We start from the raw sequence: 14,979 nt of genomic DNA, 5'->3' as shown, positions 1-14,979 counted from the left end.
CCAAGGCCAGGAGTTGGACACCCGACCAGATTTCAGTTTTCCCCTTTCTGTTGCTGAGTTTTAATTTCCCTCAGGGCATTCTCATGATTGCAACTTCGCCTGGGGCAGAATTGGAAAGTGGAGGAAAACTATATTAGGAGGGCGTGTGTGTGTGTTGGGGGTGCGGTGCACGGCATAAGCTTCTCATCCTCTTTTCCAGAGGCCCATTAGTAGGGTGAAGTCTGGGCTCTAAACTCCTGGCTAGAGGACTGCGCAGCCTTCTGGCCTCCTGACCCAGACACAGACCAGGGGGTGGGGAGGAGGAGCGAGGCGGGCAGCAGGACCCCGGGCTGCGCCTCCCTTCGGTCTCAGTGGCTGTGGCCACCCGCCAAGAGTTAGATGCTTTCATGATCCGGAAATGATGAAAAAAGAAAGAAAGAAAGAAAAGTGTTTCTGAAGTGTGGTAGGAGGGGAAGGGAGGGGAGGAAGAGAGAAGGGGAGGTACAGGGCGAAAGGTCCTCGGCGGTGGGTGCTTCGGGGCGCGGGGAAGGGGCGGGGTGCGCAGAGCCAGCGCAGCAGAGTCCAGGCTGAGACATAGTCCCGGGAGCAGCAGCAGCGGCGACAGCAGCAGCGGCAGCGGCGGCCAAAGCCAAGGCCAAGGCCAGGGCCACGGCCGCGGGACCGGAGATGCTGCGGCTCCCGGAGGCTCGCTAACTTTCCACTATAGGAGAGTCTGGGGGAACAAGGAAGAGCGCGCCGGCCTCGCAGACAGGGATGCCGAGGTACGTAAGTGAAGTTTCTTAGCTCGGTGGAGTTGGTTCGTTGGTTCCCCACCGCCCCGTCGGAGGAGGGGCTTTCATGTCTCGCCCCGCCCCCCGTGCCCCCCTTCACTCTGCTCGCTCCTCCTCCTTCTTCTCCCAAACTCAGACTCTGAGCCCCCTCTCCTCCCTCCCGCCCCCTTCCCCAGCACCCACACATCCAACCCTTCTGAGCTCTTCCCTCCCCACCCCCAGGACTAGCAGAAACTTTGGCGGTCGAGTGTCTGTGTACTAGTTTGCTTGCTTCTTCTCTTTTTTAAATCAAAACTTCCCGAGGGGTGGGGCTTGGGGAGGGGAGCAGGGGGAGGAAATATTCCTGGTGGGTGGTGTGCTTTTCTTTTAAAATGTTATTCCCCCCCCCCCCTCCCCTGCCAGCTGCAGTAAGTTTCCCGAATGCAACACATAAAAGTTCTTTCATTTGTTTGTTCCTTCAGGGTCGTCTGTTAGTTGTGTTAGAGGGGTGTAAGCTTTGTATTTCTTGGTGAGAGGACTGGCAGATGTCCCAAGTGGGAGAACCTCTTCCTCCTGGGCCTGAAGGGCCAAAGCATGGAGCTGAGTCTGAAAGCAACTTTTTGATCTCACTCCCTGGGGGTAAGTTGCTTGCTTTAAAGTTTCTTTATAATTGTTGCTTTTTAAAAAAAAAATGGGCTGATACATTTAGGATTTGTTTGGTGTGTGTGGACCAGTTCTAACCTCTGTAGCACTGACCTTTCCATGTATAGAACTTAAAATTGTTACCAAGAAGAGTATCAGCTGCTAGGACCTCCATTCCTCTTTCCCCATGCTGGGGAGAAACAGAATTGATGAACTTCATTTTGAGGGCAAATGCATTTCAACTCAGGACCTAAGACTCACAGGATCATAGATGTCAAGCTGGAAGAGTTGCCAGAGGCCATCTAGTCCAGCTCCCTCTTTTTACAGTTGGGAAAACTGTGTTTGGAAGCAGTACTCAGAAATGCCTTTCAAATTCCTCTATCCTCAGCAGATTTTAGAGTGCTGTAGGTCTGTGAACATGTCTGTGCACCAAGTTTGATCTGTTTGTTCTGGAGGCTGCCTTGAAACCAATTTCCTAATTCTGGTTCCTGTGACCCATTCCTTTGAAATGACCCATGCATACATTTTCACTTAGTCGTTTGTTTTGATATATAGGTGCCTTAAAAGGAAGACTTCATAAAAATGAATTAACTCTCTTGTCCTGTACTGTTTGTCAAAGCAGACAGTTTTGCACTTGGCTAACTTCCAAAGCAGCCTAATAAATAAGTTAGACAATAGCTTCCTTGTATTGAAGATAACACCCCTTTTTTTCCTTTGTTGTCCATAACATGGACTGTGCTTTCTGATACTTTTTTTTAAATCCCACTGAGAATTCTGGTTCAGACCTCTGATAATGGATATCAAAGTCAAATACTTTTTAGAGTTAAGAAACCTAATCTAGAACCTTGACTTTAAGTTATAGCTGAACAGTTTTTTGTTTTTTTTAAATAACAATACTCTAGGCTTCTGGGAAGGTTTTTTTTAAGAACAAAGAAGGAAACGAGAGAGGAGAAGTAAATCAAAGCCTGAGCAGATGAAACCAGAAAATACCCATGGTTAAAGAAAAATGTTCTGCCATGGAGGGCTGTAAAATTGAATTATAGTTATCATTATTTTTCTGTTCTAAAAAGTGGACTCATAATTTCTTAACAGAGAAAATAAAAATGAATTAGCTACAAAAAAGTATCACACAGAGAGAACTGGAATGATAAACAGGTGTTTTTCCAGAACCCATCTCTGTTCTACACATATTATTGTAAACAGAATAATTTTCTTGTCATTAGGCATGACCTTTATATTCATTTCAACTAATCAACATGCTGTTTATACGCAGACAGGAGGCATTCATCACCCTAAACAATGTTTGTGTCATAAAACCAATTTGGAACTTTTGAAAAACTGTTATTTTAAAAAATTGCCTTCTAGATTATTAATCCTTATTTTAATAGTGTGTTCTTATTTTTATTTTTTAATTATCCTCACAGTAAGCTGCTATAAGGGCTTGGAATGACAAGTTTCTTCACCTGTAGAGTGGGTCATTGTGAGTGTCATATGATGAGACCCTAAGGATCAATGCAGTACTTATTATATGACGTTTGAGAGTAAGCTATTTAAAGCTCATTTATTTAGTGTCTGAACTTGATTTTGATTTTAATTGAAAATAAACTTATTTCAATTGGATTTCTAGGTTGAGGTAGAGAATATCTGTATAGAGGATTTTCTTCTACTTTGCTTTTCATGACCTCTTATAGCCTTTCCCTAGGCCAATCCTCTAAAGTATAGATTGATGAATTTGTGATAGGAAGTAGCTGAAGTTAACTGAAGCTTTATTTAAAAACCCCATGCAAATATAATCTTAGAAATAATAATAGCTTATAATTATATAGCACTTTAAAAATGTGCAAAGTGCTTTAAGTGTATTATCTTGTTTGGTCCTTAAAAACCCTGCAAATTAGGTGTTATTTTTGTCCTCATTCTTCAGATGAAGAATTGAGGCTGAAACAGATCAAGTGACTTGCCCTGTATTACATAGTCAATGTATGAGGCTGGATTTGCACTCATGTCTTCCTGACCTGAAGTCCAGTGTTCTCTCTGCTAAAATACTACATAGTGGCTTTATTAAATATTTGTAAATACAAGGCACACCTGAAATGTTTTATGTAACTCAGAAGTTATGTCAGCATAAAGAAAAATCATTTAGACCAAGTCTATACTTTGCAAAAGGCGAAATCTGTATTTAGATAGTCACAAAATCTCTTTCCATATTTTAACATTGTGCAGCATAATACTACTTGTTGGTTGTTGAGTCATTTCAGTCCTGCCAGTGCCTGACTCTAAGTGACCCCACTGGGAGTTTTCTTGGTAAAGACACTAGAGTGGTTTGCCATTTCCTTCTCCAACTCATTTTAGAGATAAGGAGTTGCAAAGGGTTAAGTGACTTGCCCAGGGTCACACAACTAGTAATTGTCGGAGGCTGGATTTGAACTCATAAAGATGAATTTTCCTGATTCTGAGCCCAGTGTTCTGTCCATTGCGGCCCCTCACTGCCCTAACAATACTACCTGACCTACATCTAAGTTTCATAACTGAACATTTCTATGAAGAGGTCATTGGAGAATTTGAAGAGGCAGTGAAAACTTTGAGCTGGGAGAAACTAGAAAGACTTCCTGGAGTAGGTGGTGTTTAAATGGAACGCTAATCATCCTATTGAATTCTCTTTTTATTTCTCCTAGTCTCTTTCCTGAGCTCTATCCTCTTATCACCAACTTGTGCTGGATTTCTCCACCGGATGTCTCATGGGTGTCTCAAACTCAAGTCCCATTCTTTCCCCCTAAACCTACTCCTCCTTCCCACTTGACCCACTGCCATCTGTTCAGTAACCCAGGTTTTCAGTCTTGGTGCCAGTGTTTCCTCTCCTTTGCCCCCATATCAGCTGCCCAGTGTTGTGAATCCTGCCTTCACAGCTCTTATATCCATTTCCTGCTCTCCATTCACCATAGTCACTGCCATAGTTGAGACCTCCATTACCTCAAGCCCAGACAGTTTCAGTAGCCCTCCGTTGGTATTTCTGTTTCAAATCTTTCCCTTCTATAATCCATCTTCCACACAGCTGCCAAAGTAATTTCCTAAAGCAAAAGTCTGACCAAGTCACTTCTTGCTTAAAAATCTTCAGTGGCTCCCAATTTCCTCTACAATAAAATCCAGTCTCAACTGGCATTTAAACCCTTTACAATTTGGTTCCAGTTTGCCTTTCCAAACTTATTTTTCATTATCCCCCTTAATGCATTATAGTCTACTTGGATGTTGGCTGAACCTAACATGGCACCTCTAGCTTCCACGCCTCTGCAAGGACTGTCCTAACATGCCTGAAATGTCTACCTTTCTCACTTCTGCCTTTTAGAATTCTGATGTTGCATCAAGGCTTAGTTTATATGTCTCCTTCCACTAAAACCTTTCCTAAACTGCTTATTTATTAGTACTCACTTCCACCTCAAATTATCTTATATTCATTTCTCTATTTCCATATTTTAGCCTTCATTAGAATGTAAGTTCCTTGAAGACTGTTTTTCATGTATGCCTTTGTGAGCCTAGTACCTAGCACAAAGTCTCACAGGTAATAGGTGCTTAATATTTGCTTGTCAAATTAAATTGAATCAACATGAAGAAAGAGAAGAATTCAGAAAGGGGAGCTGAAGACTAAAATCATTCTGTATAGGGGATATGAATCCCTGTACAAATTCATGAAGGCAAGAGGCCTCACATCAATTTTGGAAAACTTAATGGAAGTAATATGTAATGAGGCTTTATTTTTAATAGGCAGTTGGGGGTTAAGTGACTTGCCCAGCGTCACACACAGCTAATAAGGGTCTGAGGTTGTATTTGAACTCAGATTCTTCTGACTCCAGTCCCTGTGCTCTCTCTACTGTGCCACCTAGCTGCCCCCATAATGTGGCTTTAAATGTAGTTTGGAGACAGTTTATGGAGGACCTAGGCTAGAAGTTTAAATTTTATCCTGGGGTCAAGTGGGAGCTACAGAAGATTTTTTAGTCAGATAGTGACATAGGTTGGTGCACTAGGAAGATTATTTTGGCAGTTGTGTGAAGGAAGGATGGGTTTGGGTTAGAGGGAGAAGCCTGGAGGCAAGGAGACCAATTAAGAGGCAGATTCTAGCAATCCTAGTAAATAGGGAGGAAGGCCTGAAGTAGGGTGGTGGCATTGTCAATACACAGAAAGGGATGGATGAAAGAGATGTAGAATCTAGAATACTTCCCAATGGATCAGATGTTGGGGAGGAGGGAGGCAAGACCCAAAGGTGACTCTAGGTTTTGATCTTAGGTGACTGGAAAAATGGTGGCACTATGATATCTAGAGGTGGTTCTTTTATATTTGGAGAAAACTTGAAAAGAACTTATGTTTGCACAAAAACAAGAACATGTTCTATTCAGGGGCCACTCTAATAATCTTTATGTTTTTGATTAAAATATTTTTGAATTAAACATGTTATCAGGGAAAAAGTAAACATACAGGTGATTTGATGTTAGTTTGTGATGAATCTGTGCTTATGAAAACCACTTAGTCAAGTGCCTTCATTTATAAAGCAGAATGAGTCTAGGAAATAAACTTAAGGTTTCTCTTAATAGCTAAAATGGCTGATTTACATTTCTATAGGGCTTTAAATTTTACAAAGTATTTTCCTCAAAGCAACTGGGGGTAATTATTATCATCCCCATTTCACAGATGAGCAAACTAGAGCCCAGGGATGTTAATGTCTTGCCTGTGGTTATAGAGGCTTAGTGCTGGAATTTTAAACCAGGTCTCCTGAGTCCAAATCCATTGTGCTTTCTACCATTCCACATTGAAACCCAGGGAGGTCAAGAGATTTTCCCAAGGTCCCAGAGCTAGTTAGTATACTATGAAAAGGTAATAGGAATAGAATTTTCAAGTCATCCTATGTGTTTACTGGGATAAATGTGGAGAAACAGGAAATCAGTATTGTAACTTTTTAGTACTATTGTGTTAAGGATAATATCATCTGAATATTTGTAAGCCAGTCAAACTTATTCATGAGTTGTTTTTTTTTTCCCTGATGCTTTTGCCAAGCCTTTAATATGTGGACTCTAAGTACTGAAATACATGATAATGTGATAATGTATGATTTAATGCATTCTTCTCTCTTGGGAGGATCCTCTGAGACTATTAGGCGGACTTTTCATAGCAGGATGCAAAATGCCAATGAAGTTAATTAAAAATAATCTGAAATAGAAGCTAGGGAGCAGGTTTTCAAGTTGGAATTACATAGAAAAAGCTTTATTTTAGATGTGTCCAAGACTTTTAAATACCTAATGAGACTTCCTAGGAGAGAATGGCTCTGATCACTATATACATACATTTATATATCTATATCCGATCATAATATATATGCATAGATATGCATACATATATGTGTAGACATACATACATTCATCCTTCTGATTTCTATAGCATCATTTCTTTATAGAAGTCAAAGACTTGTACAGAATTAGTTTTGGTCTTTATGAAGGAATAGTAAATCTAATATGTTGCAAAAGAGATCAGTAACTTCCTTTCCTATTGCTTCTGACTTCAGAGCCCAAATCAATCTGCTAAGGACAATAAACACAGCAAATTAAGCCCTTCATTTGAAAAATTGGGTTGTATTCCAAAGGTTTGTTGTGATTTGTCATTGGGATTTTAGGATTAATTTTCCCATAGAAACATTTAGATCTAAAAATTCTGTTTTGGAGAGAGATTCTAAGAGTTTCTAGAGAAATCACTATGTCATATGAAATAGAAACACATGTGGACTTCAAGATCTAGACTTAACTAGCCTTGTGAAAATAAACATGATAATTAACCTCTCCAAGACTCAGTTTCCTCATTTATTAACTGGTTATAATAATACTTGCATTCTTTATCTTGTATATAGTTCCCCCCCAAACTACCTGGGATTTAACTACTTTGTATATATTTGGATTTATCAACTTTCTATTTATGTGGTATATACTTATGTATGTTTCCTTAGTTAATAGGCAAGAGCCTTCAAAGTGAGGCTTTTTTCATTTCTTTGTACTTGTATTTCTAGTGCCTGACACAGTGCTTGATACAGAGTAGGTGCTTAAAAAGTACTTTTCATTGACAGGGAAATTTTAAGGAAAGTTCTTTGTTAAACTATAAAGCACTTAAATTAAATGTGAACTGTAATTTGTTTGTAAAAGACCATCCTAAAATATACTATATATTTTGATATAAAATTAATATTACAATAATTTTCAGTGCTAGTAATTAAATAAAATTAAACAGAAAAATAATTACTAATTTAAAAACCTTATCTGGAATGCTAGCACTTGAGTAAAAGTTTAATAAGAAGAGAAAACAAATTTAATTAAAGAAAAAAAGCTTTCCTTCTTCCTGTTCTACATTATTTATTTTGGCCTATATTTGTAATTTATTGGTTTGGTGAACTCCTGTTGTGGAAGATCCTTGTCACCTTTTGTGCATCTTATAATATTAGAGAGTTGTTTGGGACATTAAGAGGTCAAGTGACTTGCTGAGACCCCCTATGTATCAGACTTGAATTCAGGTTTTTCTGGTTCTGAGCCACTGTCTCTCTCTGTCCCCAGATAGATATATTTATTTATATCTATCTATCGATCTATCTCTTTTTGTCTATTTGTCTATCTTTGTGTGACTGTGTCTATCTTTTTTTCTATATGTCTCTTTTTGTCTGTATGTCTGTCTATTTATCTATCCCTGTCTATCTATCTGTCTGTCTGTCTATCTATTATCTATCTCTTTGTCCTCAGCGATTTCAAGAACTACTATAACGGATGCCACTCTTTCATTTTCATGCCTCATTTTAAGACTATTGACTTCATTTTTATTTGATATTTGTATGCTCAGCCAGTGCTAGGTTGATTTTTGGATCACAAACTGAATATGAAATCACTGAATTTCTAGAGTCAGGGACTTCAGAGGTCACCGAATTCATCAGTAACCCCTGATCATCAAGCTTCTGTGTGCAGATATCTAGTGATGTCTAACTTCCCTACCTTCTGAGGCCACTCATTCAACTTTTGGGGCTGCTCAAATTATCAGAAAGCTTTACCTTAAATTGAGCTTTAGTCAAGTTGTTAAAATTAATTGTGACTTCCAGAGCCAACCATAAAGAGTGTAATCCATCTTCTAGCTGATAGCCCTTCAAAAGACCTCGGACAGTTATCATGTCAGTGTTAAATCCATCACTTAGATTCAGTGAACATTTATTTGGTGCCTACAGTGTTTAGACCACTGTGCTGGCTCTGGGCAAGTTACTTAAACCTGTTTGACTCAGTTTCCTCATCTGTTAAATGAGCTGGAGAAGGAAATGGCAAACCACTCCAGTATCTTTACCAAGAAAACCCCAAATGGGGTCATGAAGAGTTGAACACAACTGAAAAAGACTGAACAACAGCAGCTGGATATACAAAAACAAAATGATCTGTGCCTTTGAGGAGATTATATTTCACTTTTTTTCCTCACTCAGTCTCTTCTTTTTTTCTGGCTAAACTTCCCCAGTTCCTTTTTACATTCCATGTGAGTCATGGGCCATAGTCCTTCATTATCCTGCTCATATTTCTCTGGGTATTGTCCAATTTTTCAATGGGAAGAAGAAAGGGGAAAAAGCACTTAAATATTGCCTACTATGTGCTAGGCACTGTGGTAAGCACTTTTCCATTTGATCCTCATGCAATCTAGTGAGGTGGGTGTGATTATTATCCTATCTTGCAGTTGAGGTAACTGAAGCAGCTAGAGGTTAAATAACACATCTAGTAAATGTCTGAGGCCAGATTTGAATGCAGGTCTTCCTAAGTCCAGACTCAGTTTTCTATCCACTGTGCCACCAGCTGCCTCAATGATAGTAACTCATTTATATTTATTTATAGTTCACAAAGCAACTGCCTGGTGAGGCAGGTAGTACAAGTGTTACTCTGGTTGCTGTTGAGTTGTTTCAGTTATGTTCAACTCTTCATGACCCCCTGATTTTATCTACAAAGATATCATAAAAAGCTTTGTCAAATACCTCGTCCAAGTACAGTATACTGTATCTTTTGTATTTCATGAATTTATCATGCTTGTGCTTTACAATGCTTCAATGATCTGTGATTTCATCAGTGTGGTGATGAAATCCCTTTCTACATTCGACATATACACCCTCTACTGATGTTGATTACAAATCTAATATGATATAGTAAATGATTTTCTTTTTACAGTTTCTATGGACAAAATATTTGTCACGCTGCAAACATCTTAATGATAAGCTTTTTTGAAGCCAGCTTTGCTAATCTCCATAGATAACAGACATGCATCCATTCCGGGATCTGCATTTGAAGCCTTTCCAATTTAGTACTACCTGCTAGAACTTTGACAACCTAAGGCCATTATGTTAGGACTTTAGTGAAGGAATTAATCACTTGTCTGGTAACCCTGTTAACAAAAAAGGAAATACTGTTGGTCTGGCAGAGTTGTTCTTGATAAACTCATGCTGACTCTTGGTTATCACCATTTCCTTTATAAGTGTTCAAAAATCAGCTCTTTACATTTCTGGAATCTTAAAATCCCAAAATTATCTAAAGGTTTAAAATTCTAGAATTTTTTCAAGAATTAAAGTTTTACCTGCTTGCAATTCGAACATTTTCTTGTTGTCATGCCCCTTTTGTTGGAAGTTGGGACATTTTCTCATCTCTAACTTCTTGGTACTTTTCCCATTCTCTATGACTTTTTTAGAGACTGCTTATAGCAACTTAGCAATAACAGCTGCTTTTTTTTTTTTTAAATACTCAGGTGCAGTAAATTCATATATGAAGATTTGAACTAATTAAGAGAAGCTAAGCACTCTCTTACTGTTTTCTCCCATTTATTGGCTTTCAATTTCCCATTATTTATTTTTCTTCTGTTCTTCCCAATCCATAGATTATTCCTCCTCATAGAGAAAAACAGGAGAAAAGTAAGAGTTCCTTCTCTCTGTTATCTATTATCCTTGAGCAGCATTACATGTTATGAAGAAAAGAACAACAGGATTTCTGGTGAGAGGACCTGGATTCAGATTCTAATTATGTGGCTATGTGACCTTGGGCAAGTCACATATCTTGGACATTGGTCCAAAAACTGGGCATTGGAAGTAGATGACCATTTTGTTGTCTTTTTGACTTCATCTCCAGCACCATATCATTCTGTATTTTGGTACAAGTGTTCTCTGTTCTTGTAACACTATGTTACACTTTTTTTGCATGCTCTGTTAATGTGCCCATCTCTCCATTTGCTATACATGTGTTATTCAAATCTAAATTGGCTAATGAATTTATCTACATCATTCTCTTTAGCTCTTGGCATTTAATAGGTGTTTAATAAATAGTTATTGACTGACTAGATAAATATGCTTTTTCTTCCTCGTTCAAATTCTGTGTTGGTGGGATTTTTTCTTTAAAGTATGCTATCCCTCTAGGGCTGACTTCATTGGTAGAATTACTGGTCATGGGATCCTACCTATCTCTTTTTTCAATTCTTTGAAACCTTTTCTCCTGAAACCTGTGATGTACATCAGGTTGTACCTATCTTTTCTTGTTCTTTCATGAACAATAAGAAGTAGGAGAGGTTTTTTTCCTGATATAACTAGATAGAAATTACATGTAAGGAGGAATAAAAAGGATGTGTCTATACCAGTTCAATTTGAAGAATACCTATTCAGTGTCTATTTTGTGCAAGGCACTGTAGTTTGGATACAAAGATTAAAAATTAGTTCATCTCTTACTTCAAGGGACTTTTAGTATATTAGGTGGAATTCAGCATGTTCACAAGTAAGTGTGATATTAGAGAGAACATGCCAAGGACAAAGAAGAGATAGGAAAAAGAAAGTTTTAGGCAAAATCACTTTCAATTTTGGGGGATAAGAGAAGGCTTTGTGGAGGGTTTGGACCTTTAAGAAGTCCATCTACAGGTGGATATGGAGGAGTGAAGCCGAGAGTGTTTCAAGTAAGAGAGGCAGCATGAGCCAAAACATAGAGAAGAAGAGATAGCCTACGGTAGAATTGACTGAGTTTTGCCTGATGAAAAGTAGAAGTAAAAGGGGGCAATGTTGTTGCTTTGTGTTCTTGATGGAGAAGAAAGGGAGAGGAAGAGGAAGAAAACTTAGGTCAGATAGGTTTCAGCAAGTGACACGACCGGGCCACTGTGGCTCGTCCACAATGAAGACACCAAATAGGGATGAGGGGAACAAGGTAAGGAATTAGGGAGTAAAGGCCCCATTACTGGGGTAATGGTTAGCTATTAGTCAAGGGGGAAAGGTCTTGGCATGGATGGGGCAATGCCAGCCTGTCTACACCTTGCCAACTATATTTATGGGACTAACAGAAAGTAGGTGTTTTTGACAGGAGACTGCATGAATAATCTTTAAATTTGAGTTTGTAAGCATTTTGTCTCTGCTGTGGCTTCAAAACTGTGTTTACTTTCATTATCAGTGCCTTATTCCTTGGTCCTGAAAATGTGCTCAGTCATAGCTTGATATTCCCGAACAGCAAAGATCTTGTCTGAATGACTTGTTTGAATGAAGTTCCCTACCTTGCACATGATGGATTTTAATATATATGATACCCTGATATCAGCAACATAAAAGCCCCAGAAGAAGGACTTGGAGGCATTTGGGTAGATAATAAAACAAGAATTTATTAAGCCCCTTTTGTATACCAAGGAATGTGCTAGGTTGTTGGTGATTCAGAGACGAGTGAGTCTTTTCCTTGGCATAGAGTAGTGGGGAAAAAACATTGATTTTAGAGAAAGAGGACCTTATGTTCTATTAGAGAAGATGTACAGCATACGCAAAATAAATACAAGGGTTTTTTGGGGGTGGGGTATAAAGCACTAGTAATTAGGTTGACTCAGAAGAGACTTCATGTAAAAGGTGGTGCTTGAGCTGAACTTTGAAGGAAACTAGGGGCTTTGAATGAAAGCAGGGTGAGCAATCTGGGGCTTGGAGAAAAGTTAGCACAAAGGCCTTGAGATGGGAGATTAAATGTGGTTTAAGGCATAGCAAGAGCAGTATGACTAGACTGTAGTCTATAGACTATCTATGAAAGGGAACAATAAATAAGTTTGGAAAGGTAGGTTGCAGCCAGGTTGTAAAGGGCTTTACCATGCCAACTCACTGAAGGAGTTTATAATTGCTTCTAGGGAATAGGCAGCTATTGGAGCTTGTTGAGTAGGGGTGTTAGCTTGATCAGACTGGTGCTTTACAAAAATCACTTTGGCAGCTTTGTGGAGAAGTGGAGAGACAGAGAGAGAGAGAGAGAGAGAGAGAGAGAGAGAGAGAGAGAGAGAGAGAGAGAGACAGAGAGACAGAGACACACAGAGACAGATACAGACAGAGACAGAGAGAGAAAATTGGAGGCTTGGCTTTATGGGAGAACCTGGCTAAGAATCCTTCAGGAGGAGAAGGTGTGTCCAAGTTTTAGTCTGCATGGAAGGAGATAAATACCCCACATCTATGAGAGCCCAGAGCCAAGGAAGTATTGCTAGGGAAAGAGACTGGACCAATGATTTCATTTGGATAGAGAAATCCAAAGTGAGGAGACTCATTTTATACCAGTATTGACAGTGGTTATATTAATATGATCATTAGGGAGTCTGTAGAAATCTTGCATGAGTTGGCATTTTCCCCATTTTCTTTAACCTCATTTCCTGGGTCTAGATAAAGTGATTTCATTTCAAAAAGGGTTCAGCCACAATGTGCAAGTGAGTCAGCTAGCATTGTGGTTTTGAAGTATAGATTCTGGAAAAATCGAAGCAAAATACATTGGCAGAATCAGAAAGTTATGCCTTTCACCCTTGACAAATTTCTTGAAATAAAAAATGTGGAAAATGTACAACAAATCCATCTTTCTGGGACCGTGTAAGCATAGTACTTCTGGGAGGCAGTAGATTGATTACATGATTTCTAAATTTCTCTTCTGATTTTCTGGTTTGAGATTAGACTAAGTTATGAGTAGTTTCACTTCAGTATTATATTGATGCAGATTAAAGCTGTTGCTTCCTGTTCTCTTAATCATCACTCTTTACATTTAAGCATATTTATATTTTGAATGACTTTTTTAGGGAAGGCAGTGAATGCAATTTAACAAAGTTACTCAGATTTTAAACATTCCCTTTTTTTTAATCAACATATATATCCTTAAGCAGGAAAGTATTTGATTTTTACCTTTTAGAAACAGATTTGTTTTAGACATATTAATGCCATTTTCCAACATGTAATAGGATCTATTGGGAAGATATTTATTTTAATTTGTACTCAACTTTTGGGCTTCTAGATGTATTCTCACTTCTGTTTTCATATTCACACCCACATGTTCCTAACAAGATGATTCATGTGCATGTGCCTTTACTCCTGTCCTTTTAGAAGTTTCAAGTTTGACTACTAATCGGAAGTTAGTATTTGCATATCTGAATCATTTTTCATTATTGGAATGTCAAAAGGGAAAATCAAATCAGCAAATATTTATCAAGCACCTCTTGGGTGCAAAGCACCATGCTAGGCACCCTGGAGAATTCAGAAAAAATATGATTGACTTGCTTTCTTTCTTTCAGTATAGTTGGAAGCGTCCCTCCAACAAACAAAGAATAAAGACAATAAAGACAAAGAGTTGATACTACAAGATTTAAATGAATTTATGAAAACAGTAGAAGAGATGTCACAATGTAATATGCAATCAATCAACCGCAGAATGAATGATACAGTCATTGATCACATATTGACCTGGGGTGTCAGAGAAGGAAAAAATCATTTCAAGCTAGGAGTGGTCTGTCCTTATCTACTTAGGTCAGCAGACTGTGATGCTGCTTTGGGGTTATAGAGTCTCCAGGTTGCTGATTTAGCATGTAGAGGTAAGCACTAGAGAAAGGACCTGATAAGGTAGCTGTGGAAAAGTAGCTTGGGGTCACATTATGGAGAGCCTTGAATTCCAGTTTAAGATGAATTTATAATCTGTTCAGCTGAGAGGATTAAAGACTTTTGAGCAGGACAGTGACACAATCAAAATCACATTTTAGGAATGATTTTTGTCTGTCGAATGCATGTAGTATGCATGATGTATGTGAGACTGGAGGCAGGAGAGTATGGGATGCAGTTACAGTAACTCAATGGTGAGGAGGCAGTATCATACAATAAAAGAGATTGCTAATTAGAAGACCTAAGTATTTATGCCAGTTGCCATTTTTAAGTTGTGTGATCTTAGTAAAGTCACTTAATTTCTCTGATCCTTAGTTTCATCCTTGAAGTACTTTTTAGTGATAACATTCTGAGATTTTAGATGATGACAATAGCTAACATTTATAAAGCACTTTAAAGTTAGGAAAGCACTTTTGATTCTCACAACAACCCGTGAAGTAGGGACTGTTTTCCCCGTTTTATAGATGAAGAAACTCAAGACTATGAGAGGTTATGTGACTTGTCCAAGGTCATACAGCTGGTTTCTGGGGCAGAATTTGAACTCAGGTCTTCTTCACTCCAAGCTGAGCTTTCCATTCATTGTGCCACTTAGCTGTCTAATGGGAGGAAGAAACAGAGCAGTATACAGAAAGCAGTGTATATATACACATACATGCA

General features: G+C 38.7%; 1 protein-coding gene across 1 annotated transcript in view; it reads left to right on the top strand.

Moving 5' to 3' along the window:
- The first annotated feature begins 448 nt into the window (after nucleotides 1-448).
- MDFIC (MyoD family inhibitor domain containing) overlaps nucleotides 449-14,979 on the top strand; it is a 121,836-nt gene continuing 107,305 nt past the window's right edge. Inside the window, exons 1-2 of the mRNA XM_036761427.1 lie at nucleotides 449-761; nucleotides 1,232-1,388. Of these exons, the coding sequence (XP_036617322.1) occupies nucleotides 1,295-1,388 (94 nt within the window). The 5' untranslated portion in view covers nucleotides 449-761; nucleotides 1,232-1,294. The remainder of the gene's footprint in view (nucleotides 762-1,231; nucleotides 1,389-14,979) is intronic.

The sequence above is a fragment of the Trichosurus vulpecula genome, chromosome 5, assembly GCF_011100635.1.
Source record: "Trichosurus vulpecula isolate mTriVul1 chromosome 5, mTriVul1.pri, whole genome shotgun sequence".
NCBI classification, from domain to species: domain Eukaryota; kingdom Metazoa; phylum Chordata; class Mammalia; order Diprotodontia; family Phalangeridae; genus Trichosurus; species Trichosurus vulpecula.
This window is presented reverse-complemented; position numbering and strand designations above follow the sequence as displayed.